The 21,883-nt window shown below is 43.4% G+C and overlaps 1 protein-coding gene across 1 annotated transcript in view; it reads left to right on the top strand.

The window, feature by feature from the left end:
* The window catches only part of RNF19B (ring finger protein 19B), an 85,354-nt gene that overhangs the window by 16,377 nt on the left and 47,094 nt on the right, over window positions 1-21,883 (top strand). Inside the window, exons 2-5 of the mRNA XM_069223402.1 lie at window positions 8,886-9,091; window positions 19,121-19,265; window positions 19,621-19,783; window positions 20,368-20,482. Of these exons, the coding sequence (XP_069079503.1) occupies window positions 8,886-9,091; window positions 19,121-19,265; window positions 19,621-19,783; window positions 20,368-20,482 (629 nt within the window). The remainder of the gene's footprint in view (window positions 1-8,885; window positions 9,092-19,120; window positions 19,266-19,620; window positions 19,784-20,367; window positions 20,483-21,883) is intronic.

Genomic DNA, 21,883 nt, shown 5'->3' with positions numbered 1-21,883 from the left:
TGAATTGACTAATTGTGGTCTCTTGCCTCGTTTCAGCATGATGGATCTCAAATCTTTGCTAATCTGGTATTCACCCTCGAGTTTTCATTTATATAATACCTTCTTGGCTTAAAGTGTGAGTGGATTTGCTTTTTTTCCCTCAGGTTTATAAACAACTACAGTTTGTAGCGATGTTAACACTTGGATGTGTTTCTTGCCAGCGTGCTCTTCATTCTGATAGAATTGTTTAGTGCCCAAGAAATACAGCTCCAACAAAATAACATAAAATCAGAGGGCCTACTGGAAAGCTGATATCTCCCCAGATCACTTGAAAACAACATTTCATAGTCTTGTTTTCGGCAGGCTGGACTTCATAAATGCTATTCTAGCAGAAGTTCCATTGTCCTCACCCTTTCTGATCAGTGACATACCACACTCAGCGGCAAGACTAATCACAGTAAAAAGAAAATACATTTTGACCACTCGATTGCTGTGTTATGTGAGCTACTTCGGACTCAGACTGGCCACAATTATATTTAAAGTATGTGGTCTCCTTTACAGAGCCATTCACTAAGTTAAACCCCTATGCCTGAAGTTTTCTCTGAGCCACAGAGGACACCAAAATAAAAAAAAACATCCATCAAGGTTCAAAACACTTTTTGTCCATCAGCATTTTTCGAGGGCTGTGACCTATGTTGAACTCTCTGGCTCTGGATAGCAAAATTCAACCCACCCTGCTTAGATTAACAACCTTAAAACCCATCTTTTCCATCTGTATTTGAAAGAATGCTGTGCTTCCCTCGCAAAATTGTTTTACTGTGCTGTTTTCTGTAAAGCCCTCTAATACTGTACGTGGTGCAGGGGCACTATAAAAACTGGTAAATTAATAAATGGTAGTCTCTTTTCATTTCAACTATGTGTTGTACATCTTTTCCTTTATGTTTAAGGAAGATGTTGAGCACTGATTATTCTACGTCCTCTTTCTGGCGTATATCACACTGAGCACCTTTGACTGGAGTACTTACCTTTAGTGTATATTTGGAGATTGGGTTTAAAAGTATTGTCTGTCCTCTGTGTGCATGAGGCTGGGCAGGAACAGTGGTCTGTGGCTTATGGCTCGCACTTGCTAATAAGGCATTCACTGCCCACATAGCTGTAGGAAGATGACGACATGGATACTTGCACCACCTCTGCCTTCCTTGGTGCTCATTTCAGCACCTGTGAGGTTTTTGTTGCTTTAATGGAAAGTAATTCTGTTTATCGGTGGGTGAATCTGCTTGAAACCTCCCACGAGAAATGACTCACGGCAGCATTGCCTTCCCCTGTCTTTGCTGTTATGACTACCAGAAGCACGCAGGGAATTTTTCAACCTTCTTCGGTATGTCTTATTAGCTACACTTAATCAGACGAAGAGCTGTACCTGCTCTACTCGGCTCATGGGGGCAAGGTGTGCCCTTTTAGTGCAGTGCCACTGGCACATGTCTCCCATATAGTCAGTATAGAGTGCACATAACCCAACTGTCTGGATTGGGTGGAATGGATAATGTAGGCCTTATTTACCATGTGCAATATATTCACTTATAAGAAATAGCTGATATAGCTTTCCATGATTTGCACATAATACTCTGGTGGGTACTCAGAAATGATAGGTTAACCTCGATGTAGGTGGACATTTGACTGGTGAGTTTTTCCTATTTTATTAAATGGGCGGTGAAAAGCTAAGAGCAGAATGTCCGGATGAAATGAATATTTTGAAAGGGCTCATGTTTGAATTGGAATGCAAAAGTCTTTGAATTTGACTGTATATGTAGAGGGATTGGCCATTGTTGCTCAAGTTACTAATGCAGGGCGCCACATTTTGAGGACTGTGTTTTAGTGTTCAGTGAGCTTCTCTGTTCATGTGCCCTCCCTTGCTCGGTTTGTCTTTAATTCTGAGTTACAGGTCATGTTGTCTAAGGTTATTCTACTCTAGATCCTTCCCTCGACCCTGTGTGTGGAAGTTAGTTCTGTTATGTAATTTGGAATTTTTTATAGTTTTCGCCAAGGTTTTAGGCCTTGACGAAAAACTATGGAACCTTTCTCCAACCCTATTTTCTTCTGCCTATTTATTGGCCGTAGCCATGCACAGATTCACAGGTGCGCTTTGCAAGAAACATTTGTAATAAGTTAACAAAAAAAAAAGAACAAGGCACTCCTTGATTATAACGAGACCACACCATTAGCAGGAAACCAGGGCACCATCCTTTTCTTATGCCGAATTGTAGCCTGAGAGAAAACAGGCTTTAGCTTTCTCCTAAATCAACGGTATTGAGATATGATTCACAGTGACAATGGATCCGAATCCATTGGTGTGGCATTTAATGCCTCTAGTAGGTTGTTACACTGCATGAGTTACTTAACCCACAGCCATCCCTTAGATATTACATTTACTGACCAGGGGATGTGAGTTGTGCACATGGAGAACTTTGTAGACCAGAAAACACACTTCAAATAGAAATTAACATTTTGTAGCAAGAATTTCAGATTCTATTCAGGACACGGAAGCCAGGATTATGCTTTCTCAATCTTTACTACTACAAACCCAGCAGCCAATCAAAAAAATAAACCACATAGCCCATGAGGCTTTGAACCACACCTCCATCACGGTCCACCAATACTATATGGTTATAACAGGCAAAACAGAGAAGCACTGTCTTAACTGCCTGTTTATTTGCTTTAAAAACCATCCAGACTTTGTCAAACAGAGTCCATAACAGGAGCCAACCACTAGACAGTCAACATAGCATTCGTAAAGTTCCAGAAGAGAACTGACGTCCAAAGGAACCTGGAAATCCCAGACACTTCAGCCTTGCTTCTGTTCTGAGCCTAAAAATAAAAGGGTGAAGATACGAATCCAGAACCCTGAAAAAATCACAAGTGTGGGTAAAAGATAACTGCACATAATGTGTCTTCTGATCTGGGACCAAACGCAAATGTTTGGAAGCCATGGCCCCCGAGCAGAATGAGCCCTATACATAGGCACATCAATGCCCACTTCTGCCAAGACACAGCAGGCCAAAGTTGTGGCAGATACTGGCTTGAAGGGTTTCTGAAGTGCTAACAAACTATGGTCCAAGGGAACAGTTCTGCAATTCAATATGCGTTCTTCATATACCTTTGAACAATTGACTGTACATAATTTTGCGTTATGAGGAAAAGCCGGATAGTCAATAACCAGAGACCTGGTCTTCATCCTGTTTTGAAATAACAAAAACACCATCAGGTGAAAACAACCTGTGAGAGACTGACTCCTTGTTGCAGTACCTCTTACCCCCTTACTCCCCCCCCCCCCCCCCACCCCCAAGACACCCATACACACTTTTTGCCTGGTTTAGCTACCACTATAAGTCCCTAGTAAAAGGTATTTAGATACCCAGGGCATGGGGTACTATGGGTAAGCCCCCTAGGGCAGCAGCACTGATTGTGCCACCCTCAAGAGCCGTTCATCCAGATGCACCCAGCACTGCCATGGCAGGCTGAGTGTCCTGGTGCAAACCTAAAATGCAAACTCGACATGGCACACTCTGTGTGCCCTGTCCACCCTACACTGCATGTTATAAGTAAGTCACACCTCTAGCAGGCCTTCCATCCCTAAGGCAGGGTGCCCCATACTATATGTGAGGGCATAATTGCATGAGCAATATTCCCCCACTGTGTCCTTGCCAAACCTGGGACATAGTGAGTGAACAGAGCAGCCATTTTAATAAATGTGCTGGACACTGATCAGTGTAAGTTTCCCAGCTACATAATGGCTACTCTGAACCCTGAGTTGTTTGGTACTGAACAACTCAAAATGATAAATCTAAATTGGTACCAGTACTGGATTTATTATAAAAAAATAAATAAAAAAAAGTACCCATGGGTCACCTAGGATGTGCCCACTGAAAAAGCCAACTGTCCTGGCATGGTTGCTGGCTGGTTCCAGCAAGCCTCCCACATCCAGATAACCAATACACAAACCCTGAGGGAGAGCCCTGTCCCTCTGGTTTGTGAAACAAATCCCTCCCTGGGTGGCAGCTCTTACCCCCCCCCCCCTCCCCCCCCTCCCACCCCCACCCCGGAGGGATTTGCTCGGCAATGGCAGTGAGCTTCAAAGGGCTACCACCCAGGGAACCGGGAGCCGCCCGAGACTCTCCAGCTACCACAGGGTGGCCACCGAGTGCTGCAACCACCCTGCAAGAGAAGAGAAACTGGTAACTCAACTGTGATTTTATTTTTATTTTACTGCATTTTTAAAGGTGACTGTGCATTGATACCAATCGTACTTAATTGCGCACAGAAAGACTAACTTAGCTAAAACTTCAAAAGTACTTAACATATTCCAAAGATCTTGGTCTTAAAAGTTAAATAAAAGTCTGAAGTATCTTTATAAATTCTGGCCTTGAGTTATTCATAGTGTGTGTGGTGCATGCTTGGATTGTGAGTACAGCAAATGCTTAGCACATCTCCTGGATTAGCCTAACTGCTTGACCAGCTATCTTAAAAATTGGAGCATTAGGTGGTCTAATTTTTACCTCTGGAAACCAACATGTGGTTGCCCGAACCATCTGCATAGTGTGCTTGGTTTTGCAAACTGCATAGAGAGCCAGCCTTCAACACAACCTACCAGCCAAGTCGAGAGCTCTGACATCTGAAAACCTTTGGCACAGAATTAAACAGAAAAACATGGCCAACTTGGCCGAAATTTGCTTTATGGATAAATCAGAATTATCTGGCCAAGAATCAAACATGAGGGGAACACAGTTTACATCTCACAATTTGGAATATCTAGGCTTCGGAGGGTTTGCCACTCAGATACCTTTTAAGCAGCTTACATTTCAAAGGCTGCATACCTACCTGTTTACTGACCTGTAACATAACCCAGATTCAGCACATACAGATGGAAAATTGAGAATATTCTTCACCTCAGAACCCACGGGATCCACATCCTGTTGAATGCATCAACTCACCCACTTCTTCCATGCAGAAGAATATTGCTTGTGGGTGGAAGGAGTCCATGCTTATTGTATAAAAGCGGCAGCTGCTGTCGAAATGCCCATGACTTGTTCACGTTGCCTGATATTTTCCAAGCTATGAGAACCAGCTAGCCTTCGAGGAGAAGAGGATGAGGGAAGCCCAAAGAATCTAAGAGAAGCTGAGGGAATGCACGAAGAAGCATAAGAAAAGACACCTACACCTCCAGAAGAACCGGAAACCAAGGTTGTGTCTTTCAGGCTTATCAAGACTTATGATGCCGATGGTTGCTGGGCTTGAGCTGTGTCCCTCGTCATTCAGATGAGATGTAATTATATCCATTTGGCATGGACCAAGATATTCCACCATCTTCTGAAGAATCCGAGGATGGAACTTCCTGCCGCTGTAATCCACCAGAAACCTGGAGTTCTTATCTGCTGCCTTGTTGTTTTTGCTGGGAAGGCATTCCGCTAGCACGGTAATTTTCTGAGTGAGATAGAAATGCAAAAACTCCCTGGTGGTGTTCACCAATGAAGGAGTGCGCCCCTATCGATTGATGTAACGAACCACTGACGCATTGCCTATCCGCAGGAGAATGCAGCAGTTGCTCTTCTTGGGGGAAAGCGTTTTTATAACGAAGGACTCTGCTAACAGTTCTAGGCAGTTTATGTGAAATCCTCACTCTTCTGATGACCATCGACCGCTGGTGGAAAATTCCCTACACCTTGATCCTCAACCCTAATGGGTGACATCAGATTCTATGATGATATCTGCCTCAACCCCAAAAATGGCCCTGCCATTCCAGGCCTCCAAGTGAAAAAGCCACCACTGGAGTTCTTCTGTTTTTGGGAATTAAGGCAACCTGACAAAAGTATGCAATACCTTTTCGAAGGTAGCAAATCTTTAGCTGTTAAAGGGTTCTGTTGTGTAACAAATTTGAGGGAAAGAGCTTGAATAGAAGAAGCTTACAAACCCGCAGTCCGAGCTGGGGATCTAAAATTTACCATCTGATTGAATTCTTGATTGATAGATTTTACTTTCTGATGAGGAAGAAGTTGGGTTTTTACTAAGTCCACCTGAAACCCCAAAAACTCTTATCTATTGGAAAGGATTCATCATGGATTTTTTTTTTAATTGATGATGATTCCCAAGTCTTGCAACAGAGACACTGCCCAAGAAAGATGAGTCAGGAGGTTGAACCTTGTCCTGTGCAATGATAATCATGTTGTCTAGATAGACGATTATGCAAACCCTCATCTCCCTCAAATGCTCCACCACGGGTTTCATGAGTTTTGTGAATGCCCAAGGAGCTGAAGACAGCCCGAAGTGTAGAAAACAGTACTTGTACCACTGATTTCACCAGTGGAATTGAAGATAGCGCATGTGTGGAGGAAAAATAGGGACATTTTTGAGGTCTAGGTGCACCATTCAATCCTTTCCTTGATGAAGATCCCGAAAAAGGTGAATACCTTCCATTTAGAAATGTTGATAAATCACCCAGGGTTTAAACTCTCAGAAGTTGCAAATCAGTCTCTGTCCTCCGCCTTTTTTCTGAACCAGAGACACATTTGCTGCAAAACCCATTTGGATGTGGGAAAGCTGGCGCAATAACCTTTCTTGCTAAAAGCACGAACCTTGAGTCTATAAAATTCATATCTAGTTGGGGGGGCGATGAGTTGGGAGAGGGGGAAGGGAGTTCTGAACATGCCTTTGCGAAAGTTCTATACAGTAACCTTGAACCGTTTCCAGTACCCAACCATCCGTCAAGTTTTTGCCCAAATTATGAGCAAAATGTTGTAATCTCCTTGCCACCCCACTGCACCCCCCACTCCCCATGGAAGATTCCAAAGAAGAGGAAGTATCATTACTTGCTGATTAATTGTTGGAGGCTTGATAACCTCTGTTAAGCATCATCGAAAGCCCCTGGAGGGGAAGAAGCCTTCTTTGAGGGATCTTGTCTGTAACCTCTGCATCTGTAGACAAAACCTCGTTGAGGACTGTTAGTTGAAGTCTCCGGCCTGGCATCCTCTGCCTCTGTCTGCCCGTCCAATAAGGGCGTTGAAAACCTTATTTAGAGAAGACTGTGGTTTGTCAAGTGAAGCAAACGTGTTTAATAATTTGCCAATATCTTTGACAGATCGTTCTCTGTAAAGCTGTCCTTCAGTAAAGGACCTGGTTCAGCCATGGCCAATTCCACCAACTGGGGATCAATCCTAAGAACATATTTGAGCCTTTCTAAGTCCACTGGGCAATTGGCTTTGCCTAATAGATGGATCACTCCAGGTCTAGTCAGCTACCACCTCCGGATTGACGGTTGTGCGCATGCCCTGAGCGTGGAGGGCCAATTCTAAAGTTTTTGCCAGTGGGCTGAGTGCTCAAAGGGCTCGTAATCGGGAAAATGCACATATTTTGATCGCCCCAAAGTCTCTCATTGCCTGCAAATACACCCTATTACAGCTGGGGGAGGCGGCACCAGCACAATGTTTCTCTCGAAGTTGCTGAGCGCAAGAAAAAGACGTTTTGGCAAACTTCTAAGAGGTATGCACGCTTAGCCTCTCTCCCAGGAGGGGCTGCCTTTCACTGTGCGGCTGCGCAGTTTGCGATCTGTGCAAGAAACATGTAAACTAAATTAAAAGCGAAGCTATAACTAAAATGAAACCGGAGGTGCTACACACATCTCGAAGAGAAAAAAGTGGACTGAACTGCAGTCACTTGAACAACGAGCGCTCACAGAAGCTTTGAAGATAAAATATAGATAGCAACGATACCGCGCTAGAAGTGCAATACTTCAGAGACTTCTAATTCTACACAGTCGTACGCGTAAAATAAGGAGAGGCAATTATCTTGACTGCACAGCAGCAAAGAAAGAGGGAGTCACGGTGGTGCTTTTCTGTTTAGTAAGTTATGACCATATACTCTTGGTGGACTGGGATGGAGGCGTGGTTCAAAGCCTCATTGGATGTGTGGTTTGCTTATGTATTACTGTTTTCTGACTGCTGTGTTTGGAGTAGAAAAGGCATAATCGGAACCTCCGGTCCTGACATAGAATCTTGGAAAGGAGGCTAGTTCAACCCTGGAAAGATGGTGGCACATGAGCAGACTTGTGTGACCAAACCACAATTTTTTTTATTTTTTTTCATCATCATTACAAATGCCTTTCAATGTAGAAAGCAAGACTTTGACTACATCCATCAAACCCGAGCTTCTGCCTGTGATATGTTTGTCCTTTTGTACACAGCTTATTTACCCTCTGGCTCTAACCGCAGTAGTGTGGTTATTTTCTTCAAATTTTTATTTTCTGTGTTCAAAGTGGCTCTGGGAGACATCCAGTCTCCATGGGTTAATTGATTTGTCAATATTTGCTGCTAGATTTTCTTCTTACTTGTTGGGTATGTAGCTGAGACTTGTTATGCCACTGCCTCTTAACCAATGCTTCTAGATCTGTCTGCTTCCAAGTCTTGTATGAGTGCTTATTCCACTTTCGCAGGGTCCTTTTATCGCTAGTTAATGCCTCTGTGCATGAGTCAGGACTGCTTTGCCACCCTCGTATTTCTCTTCTCTTGATGCTTCTCTCTTGACTGTGAATGTGAAGTAAACATCTGGCAAAACTGTGCTTTTCTTTTAACTTCCACAGACTCACATGCTCTTCTCTATTGATTTCCCCCACTTCCCCCATCACCCCTTTCAATTCCCCCAATCATTATCCTCTGTAGTTATAGCCTCCATTTATGCCATTACTACTTGTTTTCCACCAAGCCTCATTAAATTTGCTTCTAGTTACGCTTTCTTCACTTGACCCCGTTCACTCATTGTTAGTTTTGACTGTAAGCTTGACCCCCGGACCACTATGAATTCCAGCCTCAATTTAGTCCATGATTACTTGACCTAGCTCACCCTTGGCTTCTCTCTTCTAGTTATGCTGTCATTGCTTATGGTTGTGCAAGCTGTCCGAAACTCACGTGCGAGAGAGAAGGATGCCAAACCGAATTCTGCTACCACTGCAAACAAGTGTGGCACCCAAACCAAACCTGTGACATGGCGCGGCAGCAGAGGGCTCAGCCATTGCGTGTTCGGGGCAAGCACAGCTCCGGCCTTAGCTGTGGACAAGAGTCTGGATCAGGTATGGTATATTATTAAGGTAATTGTTCTGTGTGATTTCTCCTATCCAGGCAATCCAGAAATAGGATGGTTCTTAACAGACATGGGAACATTGTTCAGCGTGTGGGTATACATTGTAAGGGTTCAGAGCAAACTTATTCCAGGCAATATGTAAAGAGGTGGTAGGGTGTTGTTTCCCTTTGGCAACGAAATATTAGAACGTTTCTATGAAAGAAAGTACGTAACAGTTTGCAGTTCCTAGTTTGCAAAGGTACTAACTACCCTTCACCATAGCTAAATTACCACATTAGGCTGTCATGGGTCTTAAAGAAGGAACTGTCCAAAAGGGTGTATTGCACAAGACAGCATGAATCATTGCACATCATTTTATTTTCTAGTATGTTTGTTTTTTGATATGCCTGCTCATGATTCCTAGTTTAGAATGAAATTAATGCTTCCACAAACTGGCTTGTTTTATTTTAGAGAGTAATTAGAAACGCCTGGAAGAGAAGACATTGTTAATGTGTCTACGTTAGTGAGCTGATTGCTGGCTGTTAACATCTACTTTGACTCTTAAGTTAGCATTTGGGATGCGAAGACGCACATTCAGGAATCCTCAGCCGGAAACTGGGTATTATTAAATTATGAAATCATACCACTGGTTGCTCAGCAGATGCTATTGCTGGAAAGGGTTTGCTAGGAGATCCTCAATTTCTTTATCTCTCCAGTGGTAGCTATAGTCTGGTAGTCGGGACTCATTCAGAGGAAATTGCGGTTGCTGTCAATTTTTTTTATTATGTTTCCAAGGTCATTGTCCAGTGAAGTATTTCTTTAGGAAGACACTTGTCTTAATATATAGTTAGAAATACCAGATACATGAAATGAAAAACAGGAAAGTCAGAAGTTCATACTCCCATAAATTCCAGTGACATTATCTCAAACATAATTTCCACTGTACAGGTGCGCACGTTGTTTTAAAGGAAGTCAGTAAAGGCATACTCACTGGCTAAGTATGTGTAATATGCGAGACTAAAATGCAAAGGTAACATAATATGCTAATGTACATCTTGTGTTAATATAAAGCACATGGATACAGTGGTTTAAAAAGATTCTTTTAGGTACATCACTTCATTGTATGAGCACAAATATTTCTCAGAAATCTCCTACAACAACCCAGTAGCCCTTATTGCATGATTTAAAGTATTGTTCTCACAGCAATAACTCTTGTCAGCACTTAACACTTTATCGAAATGCGCTTTTAAGCGGTCACAGATACGAAGTATAAACGTGAACTAGTGTGTATGTGCAAGGAATATAATCAGTCAGTGGGGAAACAGCAGAGAAATGCCAATAAAAAGTAGAATGCACTGTCCCGGAGTCATAAGAGCTAAATATATTGGGAGCACGTCTTAAAGAAATCAGTTGAAATGCAACAATTAGATTGTCTGGCTATTTAGTAGTGGGTATTTAAAATTCAAAAAACACTGGCAGAAACTCTTAGTGCGAGATGTTGTGATGGCGGGAGCATTGACAAAATGCTGTTAACAATGTCAGGGAGTCACTAGCTACCGAAATCAAGAAAAAGATAAACGTTAATAATGACGCTTTCTGTGGTGCAAGAGGTGCCCAAGTGAGTGAAATCCTGTTGTGACGAGTGTTTTACCTAACGAGCACGGTTTGCTACGTTAACTTATAATACAGTGTAGTTAGATTTGGCTAGCGCATGGATGATTGACTATAGCGCTATATACAGTGCAGATGAAGTTAATGTGAAGGTCTAAATAGTGTGCTTTGCATTTAGTACTATATTCTGGGATCATGTTTTGTGGAATATTTTGTGAAGTTATTGATCTCACTGTGTCTAGCTTGTGGAACTTTGTGATGCTTATTTATTGATTTGTGCATGTTTTATTTTACTTTCAGCTTGTTAATTATTTTACTTTCAGCTTGTTAATTGCAGTTTGGAGTAAATACAATTAAAGCAAACACCCTGATAAACGCCATTCTTCTGAAATGCATTTGGGACCAACTTAAAATAAACGAACAATGTTCATGAGTGCAACAATCCATTTCCATGTTGTTGAGATTACACGGAGTAAAGAATTTTATCCTAATGAACAATAAAAAAAAAAATATATATTTTTTTTTATAAAGTTACTCGGTGTAATTGTTCAGCACAATTTCTTCTTCACAAGCAGGTGGTTTAATACTAGTATTGAGGATTTGACAGTAAAGGTCTTTCATTATGATTAGCCTGCACATAATGTTCGACTAGGCAGGCATTTGATGACCTTGCACTTGAGCCTGCTCCTGTGTTTGCTTATTCCGTATAATATCATGAAATGTCTGGCCAGTGTAGAATATACTAACTTTAGATGGATGAAGGATTTCAGCTCTTACGCTTTTACAAGCCCAGGGATTTGTATTGACAGTAAAGTCACAAGCAGCTCAGATGGTACATTGAAGTGACCCATGTTGGTAGAAAGGCCCCACTGGGTCATAATCAAGCAGTTTGTCTTAAATATCGCTGCCTCATTTGTAACAAAATAATGTACGGCCAGACTTAAGATTGCCAGCCCACAGTATATTCCAGTGCTTCTTAATTATTTTCACAATTTTATTGGTGTGTGGGCAGAACATAGTGATTCTTTTGTTGAAGTTGGCCATCTGCACGCCTTCCTTTGTGTAACACCTAGCTCTTTTCATAGACTGTAACAATTCTGCAAGGTTTGTTTGTAGTTTAAAACTATTGAATAAAAAGACAAGCGAGGGACACTATCCGGTTTTTCATAGTAAAAAGAACATTTACTTAGTCCAAAATATTAATCAGAAAAAAGGCCTACACATTTTGCAACATTAACCGCGTCATCAGGGCCATCTAGTGTATATTAAATCATTTCACTTTTACTTCTTTCAAGTAGAGGGGTGATTCTGTGGTAAATCAAGTAGTGATCATTTGTGTAGGAAACTCGCTCTTTATATAGTGGACCAAAAATAGGTACACTGTGCAAAGAGTCCAGGCAAACCCCAAAAGAACTACAGATTCACAAATATAACCTTAACCCCAAATGTTCTAATTATTTTTTTTTTTTTTTTTGTGGTAGTGTGGGGGAGTTGTTGGGCCTATCGGTGGGTAGTGCTAAGCATGTACAGCACACACAGGGACAGTAAACGAGATTCACACTCGATAAAGAAATCTGACACCAATTTATAAAAATAATATATACTTTGATATAAATTTAGGCACCTAGCTCACCAGAAGCGGGCAAGTACTTTTTCAGTTATTTTTTTTACAGTTCTCAAAAGCTGAAAGTGCATTTTTCTGAAGCTGCAGTGTTACACTATGGGAGAGAAAACATAGAAAGTTAAAACAGATACTTGACAGCAACTTGCAGGGCCAATCTTCTGGACTTAAGGTGAATACAGGGCAGGGTACTAGGCCACACCAACAGTTCACCTCAGTCCCATTGGGACTGCCGAGTGCAGTGGTGGAAGTCTATGAGGATCAGTCCGGTCCAAAAGATACTGCAGGTTTAGACTGTGGGGCCCATTCTAGGTAAACCAGCAAGTGGTTTCAAGTCGTGCAGTGCTCAGAGATGTAGAGGCACCAGTGGTCCTGTTCTCCTTGCTCTGGGATGGCCAGGTGTAGAGGTGTCTTGAACCGTCCTGTTCCTGTCACCGTTGGTGATCGCGGTAGAGGGGGCCTGCAGAATGAGGCTGCAGGCATGGACTGGGGGTCCAGTCCGCCGAACCAACAACTGGGTTCAGGTCTCTTGTGCCTCAGGGACGTAGGGACACCTGTAGTCCTCTTCTCCTTGGTCCAGGGCATCCGGGTACAGAGGTGCAGTGGACCGTCTGGTTTCTTTTACGGTTGGTGGAAAAGGGATTCTGCAGAAACAGGCTGCAGGTGCCGTCGGGAAGTCTACAGTGGGTGAACTCGGGGTGGATTTCGTCTCTGGGGCTTGGGAACCACGCTGACACCGTTGACCTAGTTCAGCTCGGGCTAGGTCACTCTGGTGAAGAGGTGCTGTCTGCTATCTGGTTTTTGGCGGTCCGGGTCCTCTCAGTCCTTTTGTTGGTGCCTGCAGATACAGGGAAGCAGCCCCTCTGCTCCAAGGGAGATTCTTCTGGCAATTGGCAAAGCACTGGCAGCTCTCTGGGTTTTTGGGAGTCTGGGCAGGTCGGTTGCTCCACAGGGGTCGGTGCAGCAACCAAGCTCGCAGGCTTGGCTCCAAATCAGTTGTGTTCGTCGGTTCTCAGGGCAGCAGTCTTCTCTGTCCACTTCTTTTGGGTCCAAAGCTAATCTGATTTACTAGTATCAGGGGGGTCCCCTAAATATTCCATTTAGGGGGTTTTAAGTGGAGTAAGGGAGCTACTTACCCCAGGGATCCCTATGCCCCCTAGACGACCACTTCCTTTGGGAGCGGTCATCACCATGTCCCAGAATTCCTAATTCCACCACACAAGATAGTGAGATTCCTAAGGTTGTGTTCACGTCAGGCTGGTCTCCCTAGAGGTGTCCAGCCTGGCTGTGCAATACGCCTCCTGCATAGTTCATTTTCCCACCTGCCCAGAAACCAAATGGGTCCTGCGGCAGGGGGGTCGGCATCTCCTTTCTGAAGGGAAGCCTGGTCTGCATACCACAGGCACTGGGCTTCTTTGAAGCCTCCTACCTTGGAATGCAGATTTGCAGGTCATCCTTTTGGGAGGGGAGTTAACACTCCTGCCAGAGCATGCTTTGTTCCTGACCACCAGGGAGCAAAGGCTCTCACCCTTTGATCAGAAACATGTCTGTTGGTGGCAGGCTGCCTAGAACTAGTCAATCCGCACACTGGCAGTCTGTAGGTTTTTAGGGAGCACCTCTAAGGTGCCCTGTGGGTGCATGTATTAATAAATCGATCACTGAGTGTTTACTAATACGAAATGTTTATTACCAAACATCCCTGGTTTACATGAAGCCATCATGTAGCTGGGGAACTTGTGTTGACCCGTGTTCAGCTCATGGACTTAACATGGCTTCCCTGTTCTCCTACTATGTCTAAGAATCGACAAAGACCTAGCAGGGGCATACCTGCTTTTGAAGATATGTCCCCACCTGCAATATAATGCACTCTGCCATAGGGCTGTAAGGTCTGCTATAGGGGTGACTTACAAATAATAAATGCAGAGTTTAGGGGACATGGCACACAGGCCAAGTCATGTTTTCACTTTTTGGAGCATTTTGTTGTGCAGGGCTGTTTGAGGGTGTTGCTGTGTCCCTTAGAGTAGGAGAAGCTGTGTTGCTGCTCTTAGGGACCCTAGTTAGTGCCTATGCCTCAAGTAACAAAGGTACCACTTACTAGGGTCTTACATAGGTGTTAAAGGCCTGGCCACTTAGGGATCAAGTGACAAGGCGTTTTGTTTTTGGGGGAAGGAATACTGGTACTGGGGATCTGGTTAGCAGGAACCCAGTGCACTTAAGTCAAAGCTGCATCAAAAACCAGGCAAAAAGTGTGTGAGAAGACTGCTGACCTGAGAACCGAGGAACCCAACTAATTTGGTAGGGCAATCTTATGACTTCTTGGACTTACACACTGTCTGCATTCTTAGATGCTCATTTTGGACATCTTGCAGCAGATCCTGGCTTCATCGAGCATTATTTGTTTCAAAGCCAACCTCTGACATTCCATGTCTTGCAGTGGTGACATACTGCTTTTTCATTCCTCACACTTGTGCCTTCAACTCTGCAGTCACATCCCTGCTGATCCTTGTGTGCTCTAGGACAGTGGTTCCCAACCTTTCGACTTCTGCGGACCCCCATTTTATCTTTACTGGAGCCCTGGGACCCCCACTGAATCATTATTGGAATCCAGGGATCCCCCACTAAGTCATTACTGAAAGCTGGGGACCTAATTTGATGATGATATTTAATTTTCGAAGCAGTCGCGGACCCCCTGAGGAGACTTCCCGGACCCCCCAGGGGGCCCCGGACCACAGGTTGGGAACCACTGCTCTAGGAGGTATTCATGGCTATCTCCCTCAGATGATTTGAAAGCTTCCCACAAAATCTGCAGTCACTGCATTGTTCCAGAATTTTCTTTTGAAGCTGAATTTGGTTTTTGCAACAAGAAATCTCTTCTAGATTCACATGCTTTGCATAATTTTTGCTTGTAGTGGTTTCTAAGCTCTCTTTAGTGTGTGAGCAGGTGTTGATCTGATGTTGACCGACAATGCCCATACATATGTCCCCCATCTAGGATTCTTTTTTTCTGCCATTGCGTTTTGGAAGAAAATGGAGAGAGCGGCTGCTTTACAGTGGCATGAACTAATTTGAATGCCAACTAAAAAGACATGCTCATCAATACTGTGAAGACGCAGGGGGCATTTGGTCACATCTCCCAGAAGAACATTGGAAAAGGGCAAAGAGATAATTCGACTGGGGGAGGGGGGAAACCATCATTAAGTCATGCCTTAAGTCATTGCTCAACACTGCTGATAGAACAGACAACTAGCAACAGGCATGGCCCTGCATGCATTGCTGCTCACCTCTGGTTTTAATCCAGAAGTGCAATCTAATATATTGATATGCCCTCCATGGGCAAACCAGCTCTTTGGCCCTGGGGTGGTATAGACTCTTGCAGGAATGAGAAAAGCCAGTGAAGCAGCTTGGGCCCTCATTCAAGCAAGGTATTCCTCTAGACAGGAGAGTTGTAATTACTGCATGTACTTTATACAAAAATCAACCAATAAAGCCTCCAAGGCACCAGCACAAAAAAGGAGCTGTTAAAAGTCCTGGAGACAGTGGTGCAGTAACCTGCTGCTTCTGCAAATAAAATACTATAGAACATTTCTCACAAAAAAGAAACGCATGTGTGTACTGTTGGCTTCCTAGTCCTAAATTAGGACTTAGCCATGCAGCCTATCATACACCTACGCTTTGTAAACCAGCACATAAAAACACAAGATTCTAAATGACAACCTTACAAGATGTTATACCTCTATTAGAGAAGGGGATTATCTGACAACAGTGGATCTCAAAGACTCCTACTTCCACATCCCTATACACCCTGCACATAGACAGTAGCTAAGATTTGGAATGAGGTGAGGCCATGACATATTGAAGGTTCTGCCTTTCTGCATAATGTTTGCACCAACAGTCTTCACAAAGAAACTGGCAGTTGTAGTAGTATGCCTCTGCAGACAGGCCACATGTCGACACTTATCTGGAAGACTGGCTGGTCAAGGCTGCGTCATTCAAGCTGTGTAAGCTCTTCTGGAGTGTTTAAACAAGCAATGGTCTCAAGCTACAGACAGTTGGGAAAATCCACTGGTTGTAACAACCAGGTCCGCTAGGTAGTGTTTAGGAATGCAGTGCATTTACTGAAAGAAAGCATCTCCACCACTCTCCTGCCACAAGTCATCATAACCACAGACTCCTCACACATAGGTTGGGGAGCACACACAGGTTCACCCAGCATGTAAGATTGTGTTCGCCAGAGAAGGTAACCACAACTTCTTAAAACTAAAAACAATTTTCTTGGCCTTGAAGGGTCCTTACTGCTAAGTGCGGAATAAGACGATCCAAATACTGATGGGCAACAGCTCTTTTGTCCCCAGAAGAAAAGGAGTACTGCTCGCTCTCACATTCGGGCACATAACTGGAAATGGGCCATTGCAAAATACATTTTGCTAATGGCAAATCATGTCGCAGGGTGGAAAAATGCAGGTTGGCAAGCTAAGCATACCAGCTCCACTGCTTTTCATCTAGACACTGATTCACAGTCACTAGGGAATGCCTGTTGATAAGCTGATACATATTTGCATACCCTCCCCCCCCCCCCCCCCCCCACACACACACACTTTCCCCTGTACCACTGATCCTACCAGTCCTAGAGAAAATGAGAATATTCCAACATGACAATGACTTTCCTAGTTACCAAATGGCCTAGTCAACTGTGGTTTTCACGCCCACTACAACCCTTGGAGCCCAAGTATGAATACCCAATATTACTCTATACAGGGATACCTTAGTGTGGTACTGTTTCTATTTTGGTAAAAGAAATGCATAGTTTAGGGTGACAGCCCTACAGATGGTGGGCGACAGTCTGTTTCACACGGTCTGGAAGCTGTCAGCCTGACTTCTGGCTAGCTTGCAGTGCCTCACCCAAACCTAGAGGGTGAAGGTGATTTGTAGCAACCTAAAAATAACATTCTGATTCCCCAAGGAAGTTGTGGTGAACATATCCTACCCCTTCTCAGTTAAACAAAGACCCACACCTGCCAAGGCAAAAGAGGAGATGCGGAATACGTTTTAATATATTTATTGAAGCAGTTGCATTCGATTATAGAAAGTATGGGCTGAGATAATTGGACAGATGAAACCTAATACTGTGATCATTTTTACCATCGGAGTGAAGAAGATAAACACTCTCACTATCTTGGTATGATCCTAGGGATTCCTACCTACACCCTAATGTCTAAATCCAAGAGCATAGAGGTGGTAACTCTTCTGCCTATCCAGCTCTGTTGGAAGGACTGACTTTCCCATAAGGCAGGCAAGGGTCTGCCTGTTGTCTCCAGGTTGGCTGAAGAGTCACTGCCAGGATCAGCGAAGCTGTCAATAGAATGGTGTATGTTGCATGACGGCCATGACTGGAATGCCCTCTGCCCTTCTTTGGCCTACATGGTGTTTATATAACAAATCTTAGTGTTCAAAGAACAGGTCTGACATGATATCTCTAATGAGGGCGGGCTCCCTAACTCCTGGAGCGATAACACTAGTTAGAATATAAGGTACCGAACATAACTGCCATGAGCAGGGCATAAAGTGAAACTGACACGAAGAACTGAATAAAATATGCAATGCGAACAACTATGCCTACTCGGGAAAGGCTGTTGATTTAAAATATAAAAAAAATGAGCTAAGAGCTGGCTGTGCAAAAAAAAAATTTAAAAAAAAAATTAAATGAATAAAATGTGTCAGAGTATTTAAAAGCACAGGCTATGGGCCTAGTGCTAAAAACAGGGTGTCCAACCCAGGTACTAGGGGAAACCCACAATACCTGTCATACTGCAAGGAGTGGGGTGTTCAGTCCAAACCCAGGGTAACTGCAGTTCAGAGCATGATACGTGAAAAGCTGAATTGTAATCTTAAAAAACCGTCAACTGGAGGCACTATGCGTCGGAGTGGAAGAGATAATTAACATAGTGTCAAGCTAACTAGCATTTTTTTCTTGTCTCGACTGACCAAATGTTTCATGAAGCAAGCTCTCGCTCTCCTGTAGATTTACAGTAACAAAAAGATGTTGCATTAAGGCAAGCAGTACTTTAAAAATATTTTTACTTCCACTCACTCTCCAGTCTACCCCTGCGTAATATGGCTACACTATCTGTGAAAAGCATCTCGACCTAGAAGAGATTTTGATACAAAATAAAACATTTACTTCAAATTATGGTTCCCCCCCCCCCCCCACACACACACACGGATGTGAATCTACAAAAGATTTAATGTTGCGAAACCATAATTAAAGGTATGCAACTGATTTCATCTTCTCCAAGCTAGTCTGAACTTCTCATCATGCAGCCATGTTTGTCACACTCTTCCTGTGGTCCTCGCACACAGTACTACAGTGAGTGATCTCAGAGGTCACGCACAAGTGTATCAGCACTGGGCACCCATGACATGTCAGGCACAGACATGAGGAGGTAATGCGAGAGAACCATCTGTGATGAAAGATATTAAAGATAGGATTGTACACAACCTCTAAAATCTCATTCAGCTAGTGTCATCAGTGTATGTGTGTGTGGTGTTTTTATTTTTTAAATGCAAGTCTGTTTTTGTAAAATGTCTGTCCTGATTTTACAGAGGTGTAGTGTGACTAGTTCACATTGCATGTTTGCAATACTATGACAGTGCTTGCATCTTTTGTCACTACTGTTTATGCGTTGTGATGTAACGGACAGCTTCCAATGTGTGACTTGCTCCAGTGTAAACGTGTTTACTTAATGGCCTGAGGTGCTGGCATCTGCCTGCTACTTGTTGACCTCTGTTTTTTTTTTCTTCTTCATGCAGGTGATGACATCAAGCCGTGCCCCAGATGCAGTGCCTACATCATTAAAATGAATGATGGCAGTTGCAATCACATGACCTGTGCTGTATGTGGCTGTGAGTTTTGCTGGCTGTGTATGAAGGAGATTTCGGATCTGCATTACCTCAGGTGATGGGCTAGATAGTGGTGGAAGACTGGACTCTAAACTATGGTTGATGCAAGCATGTGCGTCCGTATCTCATGTGGGACAGGGAAGGTCTTATCTTGGGTGAAATAGCTAGAAGATATGTTATTCTTTTGAGGAAAAAATGCTGAAGTGTTTGTACCGGAGCAAAAAGTAGAGTATTCCATTATTTTTATTTTAAGTTTTTGCTAAATTTTCTCTTGAGTGTATATTGTTGACTTTTGGATTGAAGGGTGTAAATTCCCTAATTTAATACACTTGTTCCAGCTTGATAGTGTTTTAATACACAAACATTTGTCTTACTAATGTTTTGCTCTGTGCCGTCTTCTCTCGCTACAGTCCATCCGGTTGCACCTTTTGGGGCAAGAAGCCGTGGAGCCGTAAGAAGAAAATCCTCTGGCAGCTGGGAACACTCATTGGTGCCCCGGTGGGCATCTCTCTTATAGCTGGCATTGCTATTCCAGCCATGGTCATTGGGATTCCAGTCTATGTGGGCAGGAAGGTGAGTTGCTGAGAATTTCTAGAAGGGGTGCAGTGGGATGGAAGGTGGTGTGGATTTGCTGTTATGTGATATCACGTGTGGTTGCTTCTATAGTAAGGTAGTCTTTTATGTCAATGCTCACTTTCTGAAATAGCCTTCCAATTTAGGCCTGATACTAAAGGAGTAAAAATTTGACCTGCACTTTGTTAAAGTGATGGCTGTCTGAAGGTGGGGGGGGGCAGTGGGGTGACTTGATTCATTAAAAATGTTTTGACCCGCGGAAACCATTAGATCACTTAGAAACTCTAAACAAGATATTAGGGTGGACATAAAGCAGGGTGCTGGAGTTGGGCAAGTGTAAGAGAAAATTGAGAACGTTTCAATTGGAGATCTTGTGGAGGTAAAGCAAGCAAGATGTGGGGGCAGGGTGGAGTTACACATCTAAGGCTAATAAAACAAATAACAAAAAAAAAAATGCTTAGTGGTTTTGGTCTGTCATCTAACAATTTTACCTTTTGTCCTTCCAACGTACACATTCTTTTTGTTGAATGATCTTGGTGACTTGTTTATCCAACTGCTTTTTACTTACACCCCTCCCACCTTAGATTCATGGCCGGTATGAAGGAAAGAAGATATCCAAGCACAAGAGGAACCTTGCCATCACTGGAGGAGTGACACTGTCTGTCATTGCATCCCCCGTCATAGCTGCTGTCAGCGTGGGTAAGAGTATTTCCTAACATTTGAATTGGAGGGGGCCTTGGCACATGAATACATCTTTTCTTTATTTTGTGCCCCAACCACACCTGGAGAATGTCTAAGCTTTATATAGTTGAAGGTGGATACAGAGTAGTACACTGCTGTACTTGTTTGGGGTTATCTGAGATGCATCCTGCCCGAAGTCCAGCTCTATAGTTGGTACCTGACAAATTTATAGAGGCAAAGACAATCTCTACTAGCTTACCAGACCTTTTAATAGAACAATGACCCCAAATTTTGTATTAGATGGGGTTCCTGTATAGCACTTAAAAAATAACGTTAATTTTGGGGACCCACTCTGACCCCTTATGGCGCCCTGGTGAGAATGCTGAGAGTCTCATTTTCGACACACACAGCCTCGCTGGCGTGCTGTTCCATATTGAGGCTCCCTTGACTTTAGAGGTTTCATGTTCACTCTGCTTCTGCTTACAGTAGCTATTAAGTTGAGTTGCAGTCATCTGCCAAACTGTCACTTCACCTTGAGATCGGACTAGAAAACCAGACCATCACTGGGACAGAGATGCAAAAGATAGTACCTACATCGGGAAACTTTTGTGAAAAGAAAATGTTCAACCTATGCCTCACCAGAAAGAATATATTTTTCTTGTGCCTCAACAAATACAAGCAGTTACTGTAGATCCGCTTTTATGGCTGTGTACCCTTAATCTCTAGCAGGAGCATCTTATAGTGACAGGTGTAGTGTCTGTGACTAACCTTGTACAAGGGATAGTTTGAGGGAATGTTTCCAGTTTGACTCGAGCTAAAGGAGCAGAACACAGCACAGTGTTGGAAGGTGGAGGTTATTCCTCATAATCCCCTTTTGAGTTCATCTAGGTATGATGGATACGTCTGACTACAGATTTATCACCTCTGTGCAAGGGATAGATCTGCAAATTCAAAAAGCAGTGCTCCAGTGTGTTAGTAGGTGGTGCAGTGTGGCTCTGTGCGGCTCCGTGCTGACTTTGCTTTGTCCCAGAAGTGATGAATGGAGCTGCGTCTAAGTAAAACCCATGCACACTGATGTTAGTTCATTTAGTTTTGCACTTCCAGACGTAGATCTGGTGCTCCACTCCTTTTCTTCAGCTCTTGAAGAAGTGTTTTTTTTTCTTTTTCTTAACTGTTTTTATTTTCCTTCCAACGGTATCAGTGTGGTAACATGCCACCTCCTAAAACCACAGGGCTTAAACATTGAAGGGACTGTCGCAAGCAGTGGTTGATGATAAGGCCCCATGAGATGTTTGGGTTTGGAGCCTGACTCGAAGACCTGCCAGGACTGCACCCAAATGAACACAAAGGCCATTCAAGGACATGAGATTGAACACCAAAGGACCTCCTGCAGGCCCTGAAGTCCAAGCGGGACACTGT

The sequence above is a fragment of the Pleurodeles waltl genome, chromosome 3_1 (genome assembly GCF_031143425.1).
Source record: "Pleurodeles waltl isolate 20211129_DDA chromosome 3_1, aPleWal1.hap1.20221129, whole genome shotgun sequence".
NCBI classification, from domain to species: domain Eukaryota; kingdom Metazoa; phylum Chordata; class Amphibia; order Caudata; family Salamandridae; genus Pleurodeles; species Pleurodeles waltl.
The sequence above is the reverse complement of the archived record's forward strand: the minus strand, read 5'-3'. Positions and strand labels throughout refer to the sequence as shown.